The sequence below is a fragment of the Cottoperca gobio genome, chromosome 14 (genome assembly GCF_900634415.1).
Source record: "Cottoperca gobio chromosome 14, fCotGob3.1, whole genome shotgun sequence".
NCBI classification, from domain to species: Eukaryota; Metazoa; Chordata; class Actinopteri; order Perciformes; family Bovichtidae; genus Cottoperca; species Cottoperca gobio.
The window spans coordinates 9,692,998-9,716,491 of NC_041368.1; the positions used below are offsets into that span (position 1 = coordinate 9,692,998).

At 39.4% G+C, this 23,494-nt stretch overlaps 2 protein-coding genes across 2 annotated transcripts; one reads left to right on the forward strand and one right to left on the reverse strand.

Moving 5' to 3' along the window:
• Positions 1-4,952: 4,952 nt before the first annotated feature.
• On the reverse strand, positions 4,953-8,642 carry grk1b (G protein-coupled receptor kinase 1 b). The gene is made up of 7 exons (XM_029448292.1): positions 7,944-8,642; positions 7,005-7,132; positions 6,513-6,670; positions 5,965-6,048; positions 5,702-5,826; positions 5,391-5,592; positions 4,953-5,261 (listed from the first exon to the last, which is right to left on the reverse strand). The coding sequence occupies exons 1-7, from the start codon at positions 8,640-8,642 to the stop codon at positions 4,978-4,980; spliced, it is 1,680 nt and encodes a 559-aa protein (XP_029304152.1). The 3' UTR covers positions 4,953-4,977.
• Positions 8,643-12,970: 4,328 nt separating this feature from the next.
• Positions 12,971-18,391, forward strand: slc25a35 (solute carrier family 25 member 35). Its single transcript, XM_029449062.1, has 5 exons — positions 12,971-13,437; positions 13,548-13,613; positions 13,702-13,854; positions 15,063-15,197; positions 15,519-18,391. The coding sequence occupies exons 1-5, from the start codon at positions 13,066-13,068 to the stop codon at positions 15,687-15,689; spliced, it is 897 nt and encodes a 298-aa protein (XP_029304922.1). The 5' UTR covers positions 12,971-13,065; the 3' UTR covers positions 15,690-18,391.
• Positions 18,392-23,494: the final 5,103 nt, after the last annotated feature.

The following is a 23,494-nucleotide window of genomic DNA, read 5'->3' on the forward strand; positions in this document are numbered from 1 at the left end:
TATGAGTTTGTTCATCTAAAATAATATAATGTAATACAATGCTATCTGTGTCGTTAGCAATGTCCATAAAGTGGATGTAAATTATTCTTATGCAACCTCAGAAACAACTTTACAATCTTCACAAACTTTACCAAGCTATTGTGTTGGATTTGCGCAGCTGCTGCTGTAGATTACAGCACAAGCATTGCATTGTATATGTACATTATATTTATTTTCGTTAAGTTGGGATGTCTGATTCCGTATGTATAATTAATAGTATTTTTCAATAAAGAAAAGTGTGTGCTTCAGTCAGATATAAAGCCGTATTTCTCTTAGGGTGACATTTAAAATTTGAAAATGCATAGTCAGCTATCACATAAAGCTGAATCATCAAAAAAAAATTGGAACCATATATGATAATGTGAAATATATTGATAGAAGCCCAAGCAAATTGTTCATAACTACCATTAACAGTCATATATATTGTTTTTTTTTTACAGCAGAAACAGAAAAAGTGTCTTTTCTAAGATCTTGCAATGTAAAACTTTATGATCCAGCTATTAGACAATTACTACTTCTGACTTACCTGGGAGAGCAAAAAGGGATGGAAAGTCACGACAGTTATAGATCCCTGTTGAATCACTTGCACAAGACATCCAGAGGTTCTCATAGATTGTGGAGGTTGTAATTACGCTGCCATCTGTGGAGGATTCTTTCCAATACTGATCGTGTAGCGATATTAAAATCGTTATCCAGCCTGCAAAACCTAGAAAAAGTGCTATAACCTCGATGATCTCTTTCATCTTGAAAGTAGTTGTCGATTAATAATTAGCAAAACTATTAGATAATGCCTCTGCGAGGAGCTCTATTCGCAACTTCTGTATCTGATATACATTTTGGGAGTGAACTGACTAAGGTTTTTCCCCTCATGTACTCAAACCTGGACTAATTTGAACATTGATTTGCTGGTTGTAGCTACATTATAAGTCTGCTATTCCCGCCCAAAATTGATGACATTTCACATGCCTGGAATTTTACAATAGAGATGTAAGTATACATTGAGGTTTTTCTCTCTCTCTTTTTATTGCCAGTGGAGGTAAAGATACTCTCTTGTAAAACAGTTATCACAGCTGTCAATCCTTGAGCCAAAAGCCTGGAATCATTTAGCACTGATTGCTTTGATGTGCTTTTGAAGATTTTTCAGGAGGCAGTTAACATAACAATTCATTATTTTATATTGTTTTAAGAAGCACTGTAGTCATAATTGTTAAGTATATTATAATATACAGGATGAAACAAATCCATGAGAGAAACTTTAAAGGATGAGATCTCATGAGTGATGTTCTTCCTGCACATCCTGGGTATCATTCTTCTTCTTTGGTTGCTCACATCATCTTGTCCTGCCTGTATCCCCTTGTGAGGAATTGGTAGCTTGTGATTTTAGGGAGGTCATTTAAGGTTCCATAAGCAAATACTTTTGTGAAAATACTGAATAGAGGCCAGAGTAAACATGAAAGCTGGGTGATTTATTGAAGGCAGAAAGTGTCTATTTTAATACTGGTTAAACGTTAACTAGTCTGCAGCGGGACAAAAGATGCGTTGCAATTCTTGCTCTTTGTAAATACATTATTTGTACTGGAGCGTATAGATTTAACCCTGATGAAATGCTGTGTTGACATAGTACAGTGGTGTCACCTAAAAGACCACGCTGTTCTAATACGCCCTTATAATGATTTGCATGCCTCTATACATTAAGCAACATATGGAAGTATGCAAAGATGCAAGATCTAGAAGTACTGATATACTGTACTGGTGTATATATCCAGTATTTACACATGCACTGCATAAACCTCCTCAATACTCTGTGAAGATGACGATCAGATGTTTGTTTGATTCAAGCTATTCTTTGCTTACAAGAAACTTCACCATTTACAGTCCGTATCTTATCAAATGTGAATTCTCTTTTGCTAACCAGTAATCAGAAGCACAGTACAAAGTACCGTCATATACTTACAGTATTGAATAGACATTCACGCATTAAATCATAATCTTTTGTCTGTTAATATTTTATTTACTTTGCCCTTCACTCAGTCAGTTGAACGATTTATTTAGTTGTGACCGCATTGACCCCCCTGCTTAAAGGGAAAGTTCACTCAAACCTGAAGCCTCCGACACCGGCTGCGACCAGAAGCATTAAGTTCACATCCACTACTTAACGGAGAGAAAATTAATCTTATTATCTGGATTAGGATGATTTTCAATCTTTTAGTGTGAGATTTTAAATATTAAGTTAAAATGTTTAAATATGCTAAAGTGATTTTAAGAATAAAGAGTTTTGCTTTTAATATCTGCTGGGATTCCCCTGAGCCCAGATATGTACTGTATTCTCACATAGGACTCTGATCTTGGAACAAATTGTATATTAATCTGCCTTCATTAGTAAACTTGAGGATTTTAAATGTTCTTTTTATTGTCACACATTGTAAACAGCACCACACACACACAACGTGAAATTCAGACTCATTTAACCCATCCTAATACTAGGAGCAGTGGGAAGCTATTACACATACAGCTCCCGGGCAGTAGTGTGGGGGTCTGGTGCTTCTGTAGTGTCCAGGAGGCTAACTGACACACAATCTATTTGGGGACTTGAACTGGCAACCCTCCGGTAACCCGAGCCAAGTCCCTACCTACTGAGCTGTGGTTTGATTTAGAGGTCAGTGTTTGCTGACACTCCACAGTTCCCATAAATACGTTAGTAAAATGATAAATGTTACATTTGTTGTTTTATTTATTTAAATCGCTTACATATTTCTTGTGGTTATGTGTGTGTGAATACACACGTTTCTTTTCCAAACACAGAAACACTTGTGCTGTGCTTCAACATTTTAAATCTTTTTTATGACTTTAATTCTTCTAGAATCTACTCATGAAATATCATGTGAAGACGTGAGTCTTTCAGCAACCGCTGTCGTGATGTGACTGACCATGTTACTATGATGCTCCATCAGCAGCAAAGACTGCAGGCAGGTACAGAATGATCTTGATCAGTAAATGCAGCAAACCTTTTGGCCATCGAGATGATTTTTATATTATGTAACTGAACAAACCTGCACTTCTTTACTGAGCAAAATTTGGATTATGATTCATGTGTGGGTTCAGTAATGCGCTTTGTGTAAAAGCTGTTTAAATAATGGGACGTTTGCATAACTTTGTGTACACTATTTAATAGAGTTTCGGTGAAGTAAACATTATACCTGCATCAGCATGTTAGCACAGTCATTGTGAGTAGGTTGGCGTACATGGCTGTAGCCTCTTAATCATAGTAAACTATTTCCTTTCACACCTGGTTTGATATGTAAACTCTTATTGCATTTTCTTTTTTGAAGCTTAATGATTCTTGTACACATTTTTGATTAGTAGTAGTTTAATAGTTTTTACCAATTTCTTTTATAATAATTCTATATTTACTCTTATTTTACATTTTAATTTCTGTTAATGTGTGCTCCATTATACACCAAAGCAAGTTCCTCGTATGTGTAAACCCGTTTGGTAATTAAACTGAATTCTGATGCTGATTAGAACCTTATTATAACCTTTTTGTGAAATTTGTTTAAAATTGTGTGAAAGTAAAATGGTCATTCTTCTGCCAGTGAGACATACAGTATACCTGCCAATGGTATGTAATAAAATATAATCCCATTCTCTTTTACTGCTTGATTGCTCTCAGTGTTAATTTAAGATTAACTAGACCTGAGATGCTCTGTGGTTTAATAATTTACCCTCACGGTAACCCAAGAGACTGAGATCATTCAAATAAACAAGTGCTGGTGATTTCAGTTATTGTTTGACCAAAATAGAAACTTTGTGGTATTGTTATCTAAAATCGAACATCATAAACAAAACCGCCACATTATGTACAGTATGATATAAAAAGGTGTGGTTTGACGTACAAGCTGGATATGCAGTCTGATATATTGTATGCAAAAGTTGTCACTGTTGTTTGCTCGACAGTTTCAAATTCACAGAACACAAATATGTTCAATGTGCGTTTTTATATTTTAGATATAATTTTTAATAATCACCATTTCAAACAGAAAATAGTTTTTACTTTAAAAGTTTATTATTATAATAATGGGAGTTAATGGAAACATGGCTGAATTTGATGGACAGTCCACTATCTTACACCGGATCTATTGTTCAACCAGGAGCTGGGTACAAGAAAACATATCAAACACAACACAAAGAAGCACCATTCAAATACACATTAATGGACAAGATAATGATTCAAAGGAACATTTAGGACGTCTATATCATAATAATGTTTTCAAATGTTCAAATATAGTTATTCTATTGGAAACATTCAGTGAAATTGACTTTTTAAAGTTCTTCTTTCTTCTATATTCTTGTCTTTTCTTCATTTGTTGACAACCTCATACAAACACAGTGACATCGACAGTAAAGCCATTGAAAGAAGACTCAAATCATATGTTTGTGCCTTTCAAGGTATTATTGATTGCTCTTCTATCTACAATGGTTGCCATAATAACAAATTAAATAATATTTGTTATAGAATAAATAATTACGTAATGTCAACACTGTAGCTTTTCTTTGGCCTAAATCATTTATAGTATTTAAACATTGCATGTAGTTTCTATGAAATACAGTTTTTCTGTAATTAACTAAACAAAAATATAGACATATATAAGATCAGTCATAATTAGTGCAATTCATTGTTACATAATGTTTAAACTGTGTGATATCTCACCATGCTGCCATGTTTACAGTAACACATGTTTACCACATAGATACATAATGATATGTATGTTCATATGGAAATACACAAATAATGCTTATTCCTTACAACAATAACAGTTCATTGTACAAATGACAGATAATACAGATTAGGATTAAGTGGCACCAAATGAGCACAAACTGAATCTAAATGTGTTAAATTTAAAATATTCTTCCCTCTGCTCTGTTTCCATCTGCTGCGACTCAAAGGAGGACACATCCTCCACCTTTGGCTTCCACGTAGTTTGGGTTGAGGTCATTTGGCAGCTTGCCGTTCTCTCCCCAGATATTCATCTCTCCAAACACACCTGTCTCGATCATCTCGTCCTGCCAGGGGATCGGTACGTTGCCGGAAGAAAAGTCGTTGTAGAACTCTGTGTCTTTGGTATCCAGGACAATACCTTTGATTGAGCTGAAGGCGCCCACGTCGTCGATATCTTTGGCGTAGACCATTTTAGGATCAGGGACAAATGGCGGAGGTAACATACCTTTGGATGGAACACGGAGGAAGAAACAAATTAAAATGTGGCATATGGTAAATATCTATACTTTTGTATTTCACCACCTTTTGTGCCATCCATATCTTGAGTTTCCTTGAAACGGATGTTGTCACCCACCTGCTTCCAGACGGCCCCAGTTAATCTCTTTGAAGAATGGCTGATTCTTGAGCTCCTCGCATTCGTTATTTTTGAACCCGAGGCGTTTTGCTGGGTCCTTGTTCATCAGGCCTTCGCAGATATTCTGGCACTCTTTGCTGAAGGTTGGTGTATATGTAACTGGATCGTTCAAGATTCTGCGAGCCACCTCGCTATTCTCAACCTGAAGAAAGAGGACATTTAGTATTTATGATTTACCGACAAGAAGAACAAACAGATGCATTGAGGATATTTCTGCACGTAAAAGTCGACCGATGTGTCTGTTTTAGTACCTTCTCTCCTCGTACTCTAAAGGGCCCTTTGGCTGCAATCATCTCATACAGGGTGACTCCCAGCGTGAAATAGTCCACCGTGTAGTCGTAGTCTTTCTTTTGGAGCAGCTCTGGAGCCATGAAACCTATATTCATAAACAACATGATGACGACATGGTGGTACAGGTTGTGTTCTCACAGTAACATTAACCAAGGTAATAGCATTTCCTCTCCACTGGGACCGTTGTGTTTAACTTTATCTTTTATTGGATTTGTTTGCACACCTGGAGTTCCTGCGTATCCGGTAGTTTTGTCTTGTCCTGGTGGAAGTTCAACAGCAAGACCCAAATCTGACAGGCGGACGTGTCCTGAGTGAAAAGGTTTTGATTTCAACAGTGGCATCATGGCTATTGAATAGACAATCAATTATTATGCTTTATGTTCCCTTCAACTTTCTTTACAGCGTCTCACTTCAATGTCAAGAAGTGTTCTGTAGAGTGATGACTGGCTCCATTTGTCCAATGATTTGATCACTTTGCAGGGTGATGCATGTTTTGATCCATTCTCTGAACCAAAGCTGCGCCCGAGCATATTAGTGGCAAAGCATAGGTTACCATGGCGATATTCTCTAGTTAAAAGTGATCTTAAACCAGTTTGCTTGTCAACCTATCAATCTTGACATGCTGGGCCCGAGATACTAAACAAATCAGTGTTTACCAACTGCTTCAGTGAAAAACAAACAAAAAAAAAAGTTAAAGAGTGTCTCCGGGGCTGTAGTATCAGTACATACGTGTATGCAGAGACATGAAATCCTGCAGAGGAAATGTGTCACCTGCATCATCCAGCAGTACGTTCTCTGGTTTCAGGTCTCTGTAGATAATCCTGTGCTGGTGAAGGTGCTCCACCCCACAGATAATCTGCGCTGTATAGAAACATGCTCTCTTCTCACCAAAACCAGGATTCTTTTCATCCACATTATACATATGAAACCTGTAAGAGAGGGTGCATGTTAAAGCATTTCTGAACATCGTGAAGTGTAGAACAGAGAACGAGAGAGAAGCTACACAAGACTCTGATGTAAAGCATGATGCACCTGCAAACCTAATCTGTCTGTCAGCTGTGAGCTTTATCTACTTTAGGCTGATTATGACAGCATCGAAACACTGTTCCCATGTTACACACAAACCAGTGTGCAGCGTGTGTTTTAGAGGCATAGTGCTCGGTCAGTCTATGGATATCAGGGTGTGTGTGTGTGTGTGTGTGTGTGTGTGTGTGTGTGTGTGTGTGTGTGTGTAAAGCTGTATTTGGTGTTTATATAGAGCACCTGAGGTCTCCACCATTCATAATGGTCATGACTAGGCAGAGGTCATTCTTGGTCTGGAAGGCGTAAGCCAGCGTCACAATGAAGCGGCTGTGAACTTTTGCAAGGATGCGCTTCTCCACAATGGCTCCCTAAACACAAATCAAACATCAGAACATGATTAGCCCAACAAAAGCAAGAACGTACAATGTCAACTATTATAAATCCAGACACACCTACTGTCCAGCCACAAAGATATTTTGCCTGATTACACATCTTCTGAGGATTCTTCGCATTTTATTTAGTGCAACACTATGGCCCCAACTGTAGTCCTTTTTCACATGTAACTAATAACACTCATAATGGTTGCATTCAAGTAAGATGTTGAATGTCTAGGTATCTCAGGGACTGGTGTTTTAAATGCTGGCTCTCTGTCATGGTTTACTCAAGGGATGGCAAACCATGTGCCATAATGAGCCATCAGTCTGCAGGTTAGTTTAAAAACATGCAGAATGTTGACTCTCCATAACACATGAAAACCCTTGTTCTAACTGTAAGATGGGGAAAAGTCTTCACAAATGTTTTTAATTATACCGAGGCTGCTCTTTCATCCACATGTCTGTTTTTATTCCCACCTGGCTTTACCAGTCTTTACAACTCAACAACAAAAGTGATGCATGTCATAGTAATTCTATAATTATCCAATGATGCTTTTAGAGTCAGTGGGCTTCAGTGTAGTTTCCCTGAACTGCTTTGTTAGGTCTTTAAGAGAGTCACAAGCGTCTTTGCAATGAGCTGTTGTGGCAAAAACTAAACCTCTGCCCTCACTGGGTTATATTCTGTTCTTTCTTATTTCCTGCTGTGGTTCATCACAAGGTTTTCAGTAGAATGATCTCACTTTGTGTTGTTACTCTTTGACACTGTGAATGGCCATAGGTGGGACATGCCACATCAGTGCTTTACCTGGTAGCCGTTACGTTTCTTCAACCTTTTTTTCTCCAGCTTCTTGTTGGCGTACATTTTGCCCGTTGCCTTAGCCTGACAAGCAAACACTTCCCCAAAACCTCCTTTACCCAGCACCCTGAAGTCCGAGAACCACTCTTCATCAAAAGGCTGGCTCTCGAGCCATTTAAACTGAACAACACGCAGGAAGTACATGCTGTCCTTGAAGCCAGCTGTGGCCGTCTTCTCCAGGTGTTTGAGCAGCTGCTGCTCGCTCTCTTTAAACAGATCCCCGCGGACGTTCTTGAAGTCTTCAACAACACGAGCGACGGCCTTCTCCTCCAGGAAGCTGCAAAAACTCTTTGAAGCTGACTTATAGTATTTATTGACAATTTTCTGGGCCTTCTGCTCTCTGTCCGCTTCTTGACATACAGTGTAGTCTTCGATATCCTTCCACAGCTCTCCAGCATTCTTATGGGTCGCGTCACTCTCCAGAAACTGTTGGAACAGGCGCTTGCCAATAGGCTGTTTGACACACATGCTGTCAAAGGTTGTGTCTACAGATGTTTTCATGTGTTCACAATCTCTGATGTGTGGGAGCTTCAGCCTGCCACGCATCTTCTTGTCGCGCATGGATGCTGCTGCTGTTCCGTCTATACTGCCACGGGCTGAAACGTAGGCAGAGTTTGCCACCACCGTCTCCAAACCACCGATGTCCATGACTGCACCTTTGTCTGGCACACACAAAACCAATAAGGAAGTTAATGAGAGTGCTGAAAATGTTCTATTGAAGGAGCCTTTTCAATCATTATGACCCCGGGAACTCTGATGACAGCAGAATCTGGATGTTTTTAATACAAAACAACTACATTTGGGATGCACTTTGATTACATCTACTAACATATTCTATTATGGATGTTGCTACTAAGCTTTTACTTTACTTGACCTGTTTGTTTTTTACAGTTAAAATCTTTTTTCAGCATTTTTAGTTGCAGAACCAACACAATGTTATAATCTCAGTCTAGTAATTTCCCAGGCCTCATAATCAGAATGATAAGAAATATCAGAATGACCTTTTCCAGTATTGAAGGTGGAGAAGGAATAATGTTGTGATATGCTGCACCCTGCTGTTCAAAAGACAAAAGTCACTAAAGAGGGCTTTTTATTCCAGATAGACAGGGCAGGAAATGAAGCTGGCGTACACTTGCTTGTGCACACAATCATGTAAAGCAAGGGATTTGTGAAGCTGTGAGGATGTAGAGCATTAGCAGACACCAGGTGATTATGATTACCCTAATTACCCTAATGTTTTAATTTGAACTAAAAAGGGCATTTCCCATGTTGAAATATATTGTAACCAGAAGGCCTGCTTTTATTGGATTCTCATTTATTTAACTCACAAATTGAGGAATGTTCTGCATTTCTCGCATTGTATTTATTCCTGTATTATTGAACATTGGTACAAAAAGGGAATTTGAGAAAGGTGTTTTTGCTTGTTAACCCTGATAGACTTTAAACCAAGAAGCTCCATCATGGATGTTTGGATATATTGTTGAATGCTGGGCCATTCATATGCTATGCAACATGTAGACTTATACATGCAACACAATAGGACAGAAAATGTAAAGTGATGTTTGTGTTAAGTCTTTCTGGGTGTCTATTTCAAGTGTATAAAGTGCTCCGCCTTCATCCGGTACATGTAGGCCTTGTACTGATAGTGATACTGTTGGCTGCGTAGGTGTCTTCCCGACACTACATAATCCAATTAACTCTGACTCTTGATACCAGCGATGAACAATATAGATGACTGACCTCTTTGTTAATTAACTGCATTTTTAGACTTATTTCTAAATAGGGGAAACACTTGAGAGGATCTTATCACATAAAATGTTATTGTTGGTGCAAGTAAAAGTATGTCAGTATTGTCAGCAAATTTTACTTAAAGTAAAAGTACTCATTGTGCAGGAAAAAACAATCCTTGTCAGTGGTTTACTTTTATATATGATGTTTTTGCATTAATATTACTGTTGCATTAATGTGTATGTTGCATTTCTACTACTGTAGATGTTTAGGGTTGATCTAATTTAACTCCTTCATATGCTTTTGGGTAGTTTAACGTACAGCAATGCATCATATTCTATGAAACCATTGTATGATTGTAACGTTGCTGTCCTGTGAAAACCGGCGATCCGCCAAAAAATTATTTTTTATGAGGTCAGAAAAACAACCGTGTTAAATCTTTGTGAAAATGCATTTTCCAGCTCATCCAAGAGACTAAATACTTTATTTATTTTAAGAAGTATAAGCATTTTCTCAACACATTCCAGCACTCTAGAATTTAAAAAATAGGATTTTTTAGCCCAAATTAAGTTGGTTTCAGGGTTTAATTTTTCCTTTTGATTTAGGCTATGAAATATTTTGTGAATCATTAAAAAATAAATTGAGTGAAATAACTTTAATGTGTAACATTTTACGGCAAAAACAACTTAATAATGCTGTTCAATAAATAATTGTTTAATTTACGAAAGACAGTATTTAACATTATAGTTACACAATAAATATTGATATAGCAGCACTCACCTTACTTTCTTGCTGTAGCAGGGAGTCAGATGAAGACTTGAGGGCGATTACTTAAATCCAACTGGGTAGAATCTAACAAGTATTTTCCTGTCAACCAGAAAACCAGAAATAATTTCTGTCCTGTCGTGGTCTTGAACACCCTGGCTCCGACAGTAGGATGTGATTAAAAGTTCGAGGGATCAGGTCGAGGTTTATGCTGCATGAGGATTACACCCTGGCATTATTAGAGGGAACAATTAGGCAGAAGCTATTAGTGTAACTCAGCAGCAGGAGTGATTACTGAGAAGGTGCTACCTCAGTGTGCATCTTTCAACACAGAATTCATTCTTGATTTTAAGGATTTCATATGAAGAAGGGCACAAAATATGAACCTTGACCCTTAATTGACACTATTCTTCATTGATAATTGTCCTATTTTCCTTGTACAATCATACCGATGAGAAATAATAAAGGCTGAGTTGCATTGCAGGCTGCAGGCTGCAGTTTGAAAGTGGATTATCTCCTGTAAATGTCTTGAAGCACAATACTTCTGCAGGTCTTTACATAACCTTTGAACTACTCCATGTCTGTATGAGCGTCACTGCATGAGAACATACTGTTTCAATTCATTGCAAATCTTGCACGTGAATAAAGAACTTTACAAAAGCATGCATACATGCTCGAGCAGGAAAGAAATTATGCGGGTAGGTTTCAGGTGAGAAGATTAAGTGTGTGGTTAAGGAAACAGAGAAGAGGGATTTGGATCATGCTCAAGCTCATTAGGAGGACAGAAACTATGTCAAACTGCAGATAACCTACATCAGAGCACCTGTTTAAGATACAATTATGATCACAAACACAAAGCTGCTTGCATCAATGTAGCTGCTTTAAATAGACCATTTAATTATTAGACTGTCACACTGTGCTTTGCAGAGGCAGATTAACACATAATGAGCCAGCTTCCAGTTTCAATTTTCACAACACCAAATAGTATACTTTTAACATAGCAAATACTACATTCTTACGAAGACTGTACTTCACTGCAACAGTTTACTTTTTCTTAGCAATAACCCCTAAAACGTTCTTTCTGTCTTATGTGATTTAGGGTTTCACATGTTTTATATAAGAATTTGTGAGAATTTAGTAAGTCCGTTTGGCTCTTTGCATAAAGAAGTTGTCACATTGAAACTTGGTTGTGAGAACTGAGGCAAAGCAATCTCAAAACATTGTAAAAAGTATTTTAAGATTGCTTTGTATGTGCATGTTTTAAAAAGTTAAAGAAAATAATATTCTGTTGGTACTTAAGAAATTTGGGTTGAGGTTTGTAAAATAATACAAAACAAATATGCGGCTCAATAGCAAACATTTGCATTACATTTGTAAAGCAAACATTCTGTTATATTTGCACAAAGACTGGAGTTGTGGAAATGCCTCTGGCAGTTTAACCGTAAATGCACATCATTTGATTAAACAGAGATGTGATTAAAAACAGGAAGTCACTGATCTCCCTCAGACAATAATCTCTGATTGAGAGGGATTGTGCTGCTCCGTTGACCCAGTATTTCCCTGACCTCACTTCTCTCCACTCTCATGACATTTTTATTGTTTGGTTTTGTTTTCTTTATTCCGAAATGTTGATTATTGTTATTTAATATATATCTTTAATTGTGTTGTAAAACACTCAAAGTAATCACATGTGGCTTCAAATAACTTCAGGCTCTGAAGTTGTTTGAAAATGAAACTTTCTCACGGATGTAGTCTACTGGTCCCAACTGTCCCATGTGTATATTATGATAATTTGACATGGCGATATATTTTAGACTACCTGTTAATCCAGTAATCCAGCGAACTACATGGTTTTTCATTGGCTGAGAAGACGAGCGTCAAACGTACGTAAACACGTACATCTCCAAAATGAGACGTTTAGGGGACGAATAGAGTGTACGTCCAATACTAATGTCTCCAGTTACCCCATGTACATTTTCTTATTAGATTGTTTATATAAATTATAAATATACATACACACACAGTGTGTATATACAGTATATATACAAATGTAAAGCACATTTTCCATTTATGAAATAACTCATTTATCAAGGTTAGGGTTAGGTTTTTAGCTAAATTCAATTAGTATGTCACACTCCAGGAACAAGCAGTGGTTGCTTTTGGGAGTTTTAACAGAAATGAGAAAGTATTCTTCAATCGTTAAACATTGGACAAACAATTAATTAAAAAAGAAAGGCAATTAATAATCATAACGTCATGGAAAATAATACAACACACTTTTACATACATAAAAAAAGAATGACTGAATATGTCTTGAAGTCTTTGAATAGTACACCACAGTTTGTGGCGTTTAACAGACAAGTACCAATTTGTATTGGAATTACGAGTTTACGAGGAGCTCTTGAAGTGCTCTAATGTATGCGAGCTGAATGATGCGCGTCTCACTCATGATCTCGCACTGGATTGTGTTCGTGTGTATTCACAGTATGTGGGAGGAGGAAAAACTGCTGAGCTGAATTCTTTTGCCATGAAGGACAGGACGGACTTGCAGGCCTAAACTCCCCGCCGGACAGTCGCGATGGACTTCGTGCTGAGCGGAGCGGCGGCGTGCGGAGCCTGCCTCTTCACCAACCCGCTGGAGGTCGTTAAAACGCGAATGCAGCTTCAGGGAGAGCTCCAGAGCCGGGGCTCGTACCAGATTTACTATCGCAACGTGTTTCACGCTTTTTATACTATCGGTAAAGTGGACGGACTGGCCGGTTTACAGAAAGGACTGGTGCCGGGGCTCGTTTATCAGTTTTTTATGAATGGAGTCAGACTCGGCTCTTTCGCCATCATTGAGTCCTCTGGTTACATCCACACCAATGGAAGGGTCAGTGCGGCTAAAACCACGGTAGCAGGCGCTTTAGCTGGAGTGGTGGGAGCAGTGATGGGAAGTCCCGTATACTTGGTCAGTAGCTGGTTTTATTTAGTTTGTTCTGTTCCTTTAAGGTTTATCAGGTGTGACATTTCAAGGTGAGCTGTCACTTGTAACTGTAGACACACATTCTCCATTGACAGGTAAAGACTCATCTGCAGAGTCAGTCTACCTCCTCTATTGCAGTTGGACATCAATACAAACACCAGGTAATAAAATAACCCATACTGATGCTATTTAATATGGGTGACCGGCATTAACAAGTTTCCCCACACGTGCGCTTCCTGTTCCTGCCAGGGGATGATCCAGGCTCTGGCAGCCATCTATAAACAGCATGGCATTCTGGGACTGTGGAGGGGCTCCAGTGCTGCTGTACCGAGGGTCAGCGTGGGGTCTGCTGCACAACTCTCCACCTTCTCCTCCGCCAAGGAGTTTGTGATCGACCTACAGGTTAGAATATGTTACTGCTCCCTGGGAGGGCATGCTGAGATTTAAACTCAACATGAAAGTCTTTTAAATTCAGCTGTGATGAGTGGAAATAGGCTGGACAAGGGGGGTGTTGTTTCCTCAGCCATGTATGCGCGTCTTCTGTATGACCACACTGTTCAACAATAAACAGGTCTGTTTTGGGGGGTCTTGCATAACTTGCATAGAGTTGCTATGATCAGTTGACCGGCCAGAAATTATCAGCAATCATTTTAAACGTTATAAAATGCGCTGCTTGTCTTTGGTTGATATGATCGTAAGATGAACATCTGTGGGTTAAGCAGTCACATCGGACTCTTTACACCTGTTCTGGGCATCTTTCTGTATTTGTTGATATTATCAAGAGTCTAGATTGTCTAGTTTATAGATGTGATTCATTCAGAAAATATTCAGAAGATTCATTGATCATGAAAATATTCAGTAGTTGCAGGCTTGAGAAGAGATCATTTGTAGTCAGTAGCTGTGTACATATTACAAAAGCAGTCACTGTTGCACTGACAAACAATAGAAATTCGACACCTTTCATTGCCCCCCTCCCCCCCCCTGACTAAAACTTACACAACCTGCAACCAGTGTACTGCTGCTGCTGACCCAGCTCTAGTTTAAAAGTTATTAAAAGCCAAAACTTAACCAATCATTGAACTGTATTAAATTAAATTCAAAATGTTCAGGAAATAATTGTGATATTCTGGTTTTATAGTTTTCTTGTGCTACTTCCTTTCACCAGTTTTTAATTGGCCGGTGAGGGAGTGATGGTAGTAAAATGTGTCTAGTTGCTGCTGTGTTGTCTGTCCTTTTTTGTTTATTGTTCCTATGACCATCCTGATAAAGCGTGACGCAAATGTCTTCTGTGTTTTAATAAAGTTGTTATTAATATACTTTTGTGTTGTAAAACATCAGGTTCGCATTGATAACAGCGTTGACGGTAGCTACTGGAGAGTGTGTGTAACATAGACACTAATAATAGTCATCCCTCTGTTTTACTGCACGTAGGAGAGCATGACCAGTTGACATTAGAAGTGTCTACACACGTGATACGCTGATGATGATGACTTACTGGTCTGGTATCACTGCACTGGTGCGAAGAGTCCTTTCTCACTTCTATCATACGGAGCCTCACGTGTCCTTATGGTCTGGAAACCTCATCACATTGTTGTTTTATTTTTCCCAAGGTGTTCCCAAAGAACAGCTGGTTCGTGGCTCTAAGTGCCGGCATGATCAGCAGTGTGGTGGTGGTGATCGCTATGACGCCTTTTGATGTCGTGAGCACACGGCTCTACAACCAGCCCGTGGATCATTTGGGCAAGGTGAAGATATATTAAAATATGTTTGTTTTTTTTATAATATAAAATCTAATTTTGATACTAATGTATGTTTATTTCAGCAATAGCTATTCAATGTACCTTCATGCTGAAATTGCCTCTGTGTATGATAGTTTTCAATGTAACTGATGGGGCCCAACATTCCTGCTGGGAAAGGTTAGACACACCTGAATCTCTGACTGAACTGTCGGTAGTTGATTTGCATTGTGGGTAATGTAGGTGTCAGATTTTGACATATCTGGTTTCGCTGCATTGATTTTTAGAGCTCATCAGATCCAGGCTGACTTTAATGTTCTCATGTTTCAGGGGCAGGTTTATAAAGGATTCACTGACTGCTTTTCTAAGACGCTGAGGAGGGAGGGCTTGCTTGGACTTTACAAAGGCTTGGGAGCCTCTTATTTCCGGATCGGCCCCCACACCATTTTGTCCTTGTTCTTCTGGGATGAACTGCGCAAACTGCACCAGCAGTTCAGATAATACAAGGGACAAGGAAAATGGGTAACTCATTAAGCTCTGCATAGTTTAAATGATACCTAATTTAATGAGGTTAAAGAAAAACCAGGAGTCTCTTTTCTTGATGAGAAAGAGCAAAGGTTGCATTTTACACTCCAGTAAGAAAACACATCAGTGTAGTCAAAATGTGTCGGGAAGAAGTGCATATTATTGTGTGCATATGTGCACAGATATGACGACAGCCTACATAGAGAAACGCAATAGACCTTATATACAGTATACTGTATGTCAAACATCATGGCTCTTCTTTTATAGCTTTTAAACTCCTCAGATATGCCATTCCATAAGATATTAAATGATTTGCACTTGAGACAACTCTGTACATTCAGGAGAACGCATCAACTGTGGGCCACAGTTTGAGAAAATTAATGGATTGTGCCAAATCAAAAACTGTTAATATGAAGTGATTGGTGCAAATTAGTGAAGTGGCAGCTGCTCCATGATACAAGTTAACACGGGTTATAGTCTAAAACCGTGTATTCAAAGGGAAACGCACTGTATGAAAGCCTGGTGAGACACAGCGTGCAGATTATATAGTGAGATTGTTAAAGCAGAAAATGAAGGCACAGTTTTGAGGAATATTTAGTGTGTACACAGTTCGGGTTTAGTGATATTCATCAAAATGAGCCTTTACGATTATTACATATCCGAGTGGCTTTAAAAAATTTAATAAAAAACACCGAGCTGCTGTCATTAAAGTGAAAGAAATAGCACTAACATTTATATGAATCATTGATATCTTCATGCAGCATAAAAATTGTGATATTTCTCTCTAAAGCAACAATTAGCACATTTCATTTTAACACCGCGCTGACAGTAAAATTGCTTCTACTGGATAAGATTAGCTCAATGTTCTTTATGATATTTTTTCTGCAGATTAATCATTTATAACCAGATGACCAGCATCTTCATTGTCAGCAGTACCTTATGCTTTATATATTTATTTATATATATATAACATTTATTTTTACAATTAACACTTGAAATGATGAAGGCACTTGCAAATGACAAGGTAGTACAAACTGTAAACCATACTTTGGTGTTTCATTTTTACCTCTTAAGATTTCATTAAACTTATTTCTTTTTCTTTTTACAAAATAAACCAAAACACTGAGAAGAAGGAAGATTCTGGGTAGATAACGATGAGAATAAATATGAAACAAAAATTTTAATCATACCCCTTTTAACTAAAAAGAAATCTATGCTCGTTTACAAATATATATAAATATATATATATTTATGACCTGATCGCCGGATGACTCCAAAAACTCTTAATAAAACTGCGTTTTTGCACATCGAGTCAGAAACACTTGGAGGTGTCACCGTGTCTCATGTACTTTCAGAGACTAGTTACATATATTTATATATATATATATATATATATATATATATATATATATATATATATACATACATACATACATACATACATACATACATACATACATACATACAGAAGTATGTTGACAATTGTAAAATGTCATGAAGTTATAACTACCAATAATTTTCCTTTTATGCAGCTGGTGGTTAACGTACCTGTTTCTGCAAAAACATCTGTTTCTGATTATATTATATATATGTTGTTTGTCTAATACTTTAAGATCAGTGTCAATGATGATTTATTAAAGCATTAAGTTATTGGTGTAAGTGAAGATATGAAGTCCACCAGATAATTGGCTTGAGGCAGATAAGTTAGCAAAACTATATACATGTTGTCATTTTACGTTCTCCAGGTCAGCATGTGCATACATGAATGTTACTAAATTGCTTAGTAAAGAAAGATGAAACGATGAATCCACTTTTTTTTTCCTTACACTGTTTGAAAATGTCAGTGTCATTACTGCACCAGTGTACAGTAGACTTAACATGAAATGGACATTTTGAACTGTTACGTTATATAAAACTGTTCTCTAAGATGTGAGCCAAGAAGTATCAGCTGTGCTGTGTATTTCCTACTCTGACAGAACAATTGTCATAATAAAAGTGGGTCAAACGGACTATAATCGTCTTCCTTATAACACATTATTAGACAATGAAAAGTTGTCTCAAGCAGGTCGAAACGATTCCTTTCAAACTAACTATGTGCCAAACATTGTGCCATTTGTTTAATTCACAGCAAGGCAGCCACAACTAGTACTGAAAATAGTAACTGACTGATGAACTGTGAACAATTACTGACCAGTAGGAGCCTTCAATCAGATTATTCAGGGATGAAAAAGATCTTATCATGGTATACTATCCACATTAGCCATCCCAGAAAGTGATGAGGTCATTTGTCCAGTGTGTGTGAATGTAAACCTGTTAACAGCGGTCTACAATGACTACAAACAGAGTAGTTACTGGTCAGTTTATATCATTTAGGAGCCTAATGACAAATCTAAAATAAAAGTTAGGTTGAGGAAGGACTGATGATAATGTCAAATACATGCAACATGTAGTTTTGATACTTTTGTTAGGAAATTGCTCAATTAATTTGCAGATGTAATGTGAAGTCTTGTGTAAACCTCCTGACCGTTGGTCTAGGAGTTGAGTCGTATTAATGAATGTTACATGCAACAGCTTGATGTCTCATGAATGTGTTACAAAATGCACTTCCTCTTATGGTCAGCAAATTCTTCTGTGCAATGGACTCGAGAAGCAAATAAATGATCAGACTTTTCATTGACGGACATTGTTTGTTTTTTTTTCAAAATATTTTTATTCACATGAAAAAGTGTAAATAAACAGCAAAATAGGCATTTTCATTTTTTATTTAACAAAAGAACCCTTACCCACTTTCCCTCAACCCAGCCCCATCCCAACCCATCCCACCGACCCCTCTCCCGGAGCAATAAGGCAACAGTACATCAATTACATACCAAATGAAAGATACAATAATATACATGCACATATATACACATACCTGCATACATACACACATGTAAACCTACACATACTAATACATATATCAAGGGATGTCAGTTGACGGACATTGTTGTTACATTGTTTAGTATGGGCTGAATTGAATATGAGATCAAAGGAAAAACAAAAGTTAATTTGTATAATAATTTTCTATCATGCTATACTCAACGTTAGTATAGTGCCTTCCACTATTTTAATAGTATTTTAGGGAGGTTGTGGCATTAGTTTCCTCATCGACTTGTTGTGTAATTAAAGAAGAGAAAGCACTCTGTAATTGCACATTCATAATGCATTTATCAGGTGACCCCATTGACAGATTGTGTTCAGCATGCAGAATGAATTGAAGGGATCTAATTATTTAGGAAACAGAGAAGGTAATAAATTGTTCTGAAATATGAAGGGTAGTTTAAGCTAACGGAGGCCTATTGTTTTAGGAGCATCTTTGTTATATTTGCCTGTGCACTCAGTTAGTTAGTTGTTCAGTTGGTTTTCTTTGTACATATAGACAATGTTTAACTGTGCCTAAGGTCTTTTACAGTCCTGACATGAAAGGGACAGCTTTGTTCATTCTTGAACGTTATTACTGAATGTTCAGACACAATAATACACGGTATCATTAAATTGAGTTCACAGTACAATGAAAGTCAGAAAATCCATCAATGTGTATAACAGTAAAAACTCATAAAGGAATGGTTTATTAAAGCGTCAGCTAAATGAACTGTAATGTAATGACAGCCAAAACAAACCAGACTAAGGTGACTGGTGATGCGGTTACTTTCGTGTGTCTTGGCTGAGCTCCTGCATATATATATATAATGTTTATGACATACTATACTATGACTTTCTATAATATGTTTATGACATACTATACTATGACTTTCTATAATATGTTTATGACATACTATACTATGACTTTCTATAATGTTTATGACATACTATACGATGACTTTTTATAATGTTTATGACATACTATACTATGACTTTTTATAATATGTTTATGACATACTATGCTATGACTTTCTATAATATGTTTATGACATACTATACTATGACTTTCTATAATATGTTTATGACATACTATACTATGACTTTCTATAATGTTTATGACATACTATACGATGACTTTTTATAATGTTTATGACATACTATACTATGACTTTTTATAATGTTTATGACATACTATACTATGACTTTTTATAATGTTTATGACATACTATACTATGACTTTCTATAATATGTTTATGACATACTATACTATGACTTTTTATAATGTTTATGACATACTATACTATGACTTTTTATAATGTTTATGACATACTATACTATGACTTTTTATAATGTTTATGACATACTATACTATGACTTTCTATAATATGTTTATGACATACTATACTATGACTTTCTATAATATGTTTATGACATACTATACTATGACTTTCTATAATATGTTTATGACATACTATACTATGACTTTCTATAATATTTTTATGACATACTATACTATGACTTTTTATAATGTTTATGACATACTATACTATGACTTTCTATAATATTTTTATAACATACTATACTATGACCTCTCTGGGAACCATCACCTTATCGCGGTGGAGAGGTTTGTGTGTCCCTATGAACCTGAGAGCTGTGTTGTCTGGAGCCTAGTGCTCCTGGTAGGGTCTCCCAAGGCAAATTGATCTCAGGCGAGGGGCCAGACTAAGAATGGTTCAAAAACGACTTCATGAAAGAAAGGGAAAGGAAAGGAGAGACCCTGCCCGGAGGAAGCCCCGGGCCCCCGTCTGGAGCCAGGCCCAGAGGGAGGGCCCAACAGCGAGCGCCTGGTGTCCGGGTTTGCTACGGAGCCCGGTCGGGCACAGCCTGAAGAAGCTACGTGGTGCCTCCAATCCATCCATCCTGTGGGCCCACCACTCATGGGAAAAAACGCTGGGGTTGGATGTGCTGTCACACGGGTGGCAGTGATGGTCAGGGACCTCGACGGACCAGACCCGGGCAGCAGAGGCTGGCTCTGGGGACGTGGAACGTCACCTCTCTGTGGGGGAAGGAGCCGGAACTAGTGCGGGAGGTGGATCGCTACCAGTTGGATCTGGTGGGGCTTACCTCCACGCACAGTCTTGGCTCTGGAACCGTACTCCTGGATAGGGGTTGGACTCTATTCTTCTCCGGAGTTGCCCAAGGTGTGAGGCGTCGGGCCGGGGTGGGGATACTCACTAGCTCCCGGCTGAGCGCCGCTACGTTGGAGTTTATCCCGGTGGACGAGAGGGTCGCCTCCCTACGCCTTCGGGTTATGGGGGGGAAAACTCTGACTGTTGTTTGTGCCTATGCCCCAAACCGCAGTACTGAGTATTCGGCCTTCTTGGAGACCCTGAATGGAGCCCTGCAGAGGGCTCCAGTAGGGGACTCCGTAGTCTTGCTGGGAGACTTCAACGCACACGTGGGAAACGATAGAGACACCTGGAGAGGCGTGATTGGGAGGAAGGGCCTCCCTGATCTAAACCCGAACGGTCGTTTGTTGTTGGACTTCTGTGCTAGTCATGGAATGGCCATAACAAACACCATGTTCGAACATAAGGATGCTCATAAGTGCACGTGGTACCAGAGCACCCTAGGCCAAAGGTCAATGATCGATTTTGTAATCGTATCATCTGATCTGAGGCCGCATGTTTTGGACACTCGGGTGAAGAGAGGGGCGGAGCTGTCGACTGATCACCATCTGGTGGTGAGTTGGATCAAGGGGTGGGGGAAGACTCTGGACAGACCTGGTAAACCCAAACGGGTAGTGCGGGTGAACTGGGAACGTCTGGAGGAAGCCCCTGTCCTGGGGATCTTTAACTCACACCTCCGGCAGAGCTTTTCAGCCATCCCTGTGGAGGTTGGGGGCATTGAACCTGAGAAGGCGATGTTCAAAACCTCTATTGCTGAAGCTGCGGTGATGAGCTGTGGTCTCAAGGTCTTAGGTGCCTCAAGGGGCGGTAACCCTCGAACACCGTGGTGGACCCCGGTGGTCAGGGAAGCCGTCCGACTGAAGAAGGAGTCCTTCCGGGTTATGTTATCCGGGAGGACTCTGGAAACAGTTGCAGGGTATCGAAGGACTAGAAGGGCGGCAGCTTCTGCCGTGTCAGAGGCAAAGCAGCGGGTGTGGGAGAAGTTTGGAGAAGCTATGGAGAAGGACTTTCGGTCGCCACCAAGGTGCTTCTGGAAAACCATCCGGCACCTCAGGAGGGGGAAGCGAGGAACCATCCAAGCTGTGTACAGCAAGGGAGGGACCCTGCTGACTTCAACTGAGAAGGTTATCGGCCGCTGGAAGGAGCACTTTGAGGAACTCCTGAATCCGACTAACACGCCCTCTATGGTAGAGGCAGAGCTGGAAGCTGATGGGGGATCATCGTCAATTTCCCTGATGGAAGTCACTGAGTTAGTCAAACAACTCCACAGTGGCAAAGCCGCAGGGGTTGATGAGATCCGTCCAGAAATGCTGAAGGCTTTGGGTGTTGAGGGCTGTCTTGGTTGACACGCCTCGTCAACATTGCGTGGAAGTCTGGGACAGTGCCTAGGGGTTGGCAGACCGGGGTGGTGGTTCCCCTATTTAAAAAGGGGGACCAGAGAGTGTGTGCCAACTACAGGGGTATCACACTTCTCAGCCTCCCTGGTAAAGTCTATTCCAAGGTACTGGAAAGGAGGGTTCGGCCGGTCGTCGAACCTCTGATTGAAGAGGAACAATGCGGATTCCGTCCTGGTCGTGGAACAACAGACCAACTCTTTACTCTTGCAAGGATCCTGGAGGGGGTCCTTATGGCATCATCGGTCTGTGATCTTCAACAGTCACTGGATCGGTTCGCAGCCAAGTGTGCAGCGGTTGGGATGAGGATCAGCACCTCTAAATCTGAGGCCATGGCTCTCAGCAGGAAACCGGTGGATTGCCTACTCCGGGTAGGGAATGAGCCATTACCCCAAGTGAAGGAGTTCAAGTACCTCGGGGTCTTGTTCGCGAGTGAGGGGACGATAGAGCGAGAGATTGGCCGGAGAATCGGAGCAGCGGGGGGCGGTATTACAGTCACTTTACTGCACCGTTGTGACAAAAGAGAGCTGAGCCAGAAGGCAAAGCTCTCAATATACCGATCTTCGTTCCTACCCTCACCTATGGTCATGAAGGCTGGGTCATGACCGAAAGAACGAGATCACGGGTACAAGCGGCCGAAATGGGTTTTCTCAGAGGGGTGGCTGGCGTCTCCCTTAGAGATAGGGTGAGAAGCTCAGCCATCCGTGAGAGACTCGGAGTAGAGCCGCTGCTCCTTTACGTTGAAAGGAGCCAGTTGAGGTGGTTCGGGCATCTAGTAAGGATGCCACCTGGGCGCCTCCCTAGGGAGGTGTTCCAGGCACGTCCAGCTGGGAGGAGACCCCGGGGAAGACCCAGGACTCGGTGGAGAGATTATATCTCCTCACTGGCCTGGGAACGCCTCAGGATCCCCCAGTCGGAGCTTGAGGATGTGGCCCGGAGAAGGGAAGATTGGGGTTCCTTACTGGAGCTGCTGCCCCCGCGACCCGATCCCGGATAAGGTGCTTTTCGAGAAGCACCTTGGTGCCGACCGAAAGTCCTTCTCCATAGCTTCTCCGAACTTCTCCCATACTATACTATGACTTTTTATAACATTTGTATGACATGCCATACTATGACTATCTATAATATTTTTATGACATGCTATACTATGACTTTACAACCTTTCTATGACATAATATACTATGACATTTCTTTAGCATACTGTACTATATTTTTATGACAGTATACTTTTAATGTTTGTGACATTTCTTTATGCCATACTGTACTGTTTTTATGACTTTTTATGACATTATTTGAC

Coding starts and splice junctions, on each gene's coding strand:
- slc25a35 (XM_029449062.1), top strand. CDS start 13,066: ATGGACTTCGTGCTGAGCGGAGCGGCGGCGTGCGGAGCCTGCCTCTTC. Junction 13,438..13,547: donor TGGGAAGTCCCGTATACTTG/GTCAGTAGCTGG, acceptor CTCCATTGACAG/GTAAAGACTCATCTGCAGAG. Junction 13,855..15,062: donor AGTTTGTGATCGACCTACAG/GTTAGAATATGT, acceptor ATTTTTCCCAAG/GTGTTCCCAAAGAACAGCTG.
- grk1b (XM_029448292.1), bottom strand. CDS start 8,642: ATGGACATCGGTGGTTTGGAGACGGTGGTGGCAAACTCTGCCTACGTT. Junction 6,671..7,004: donor ATGAATGGTGGAGACCTCAG/GTGCTCTATATA, acceptor CCTCTCTTACAG/GTTTCATATGTATAATGTGG. Junction 5,827..5,964: donor CGGATACGCAGGAACTCCAG/GTGTGCAAACAA, acceptor TTATGAATATAG/GTTTCATGGCTCCAGAGCTG.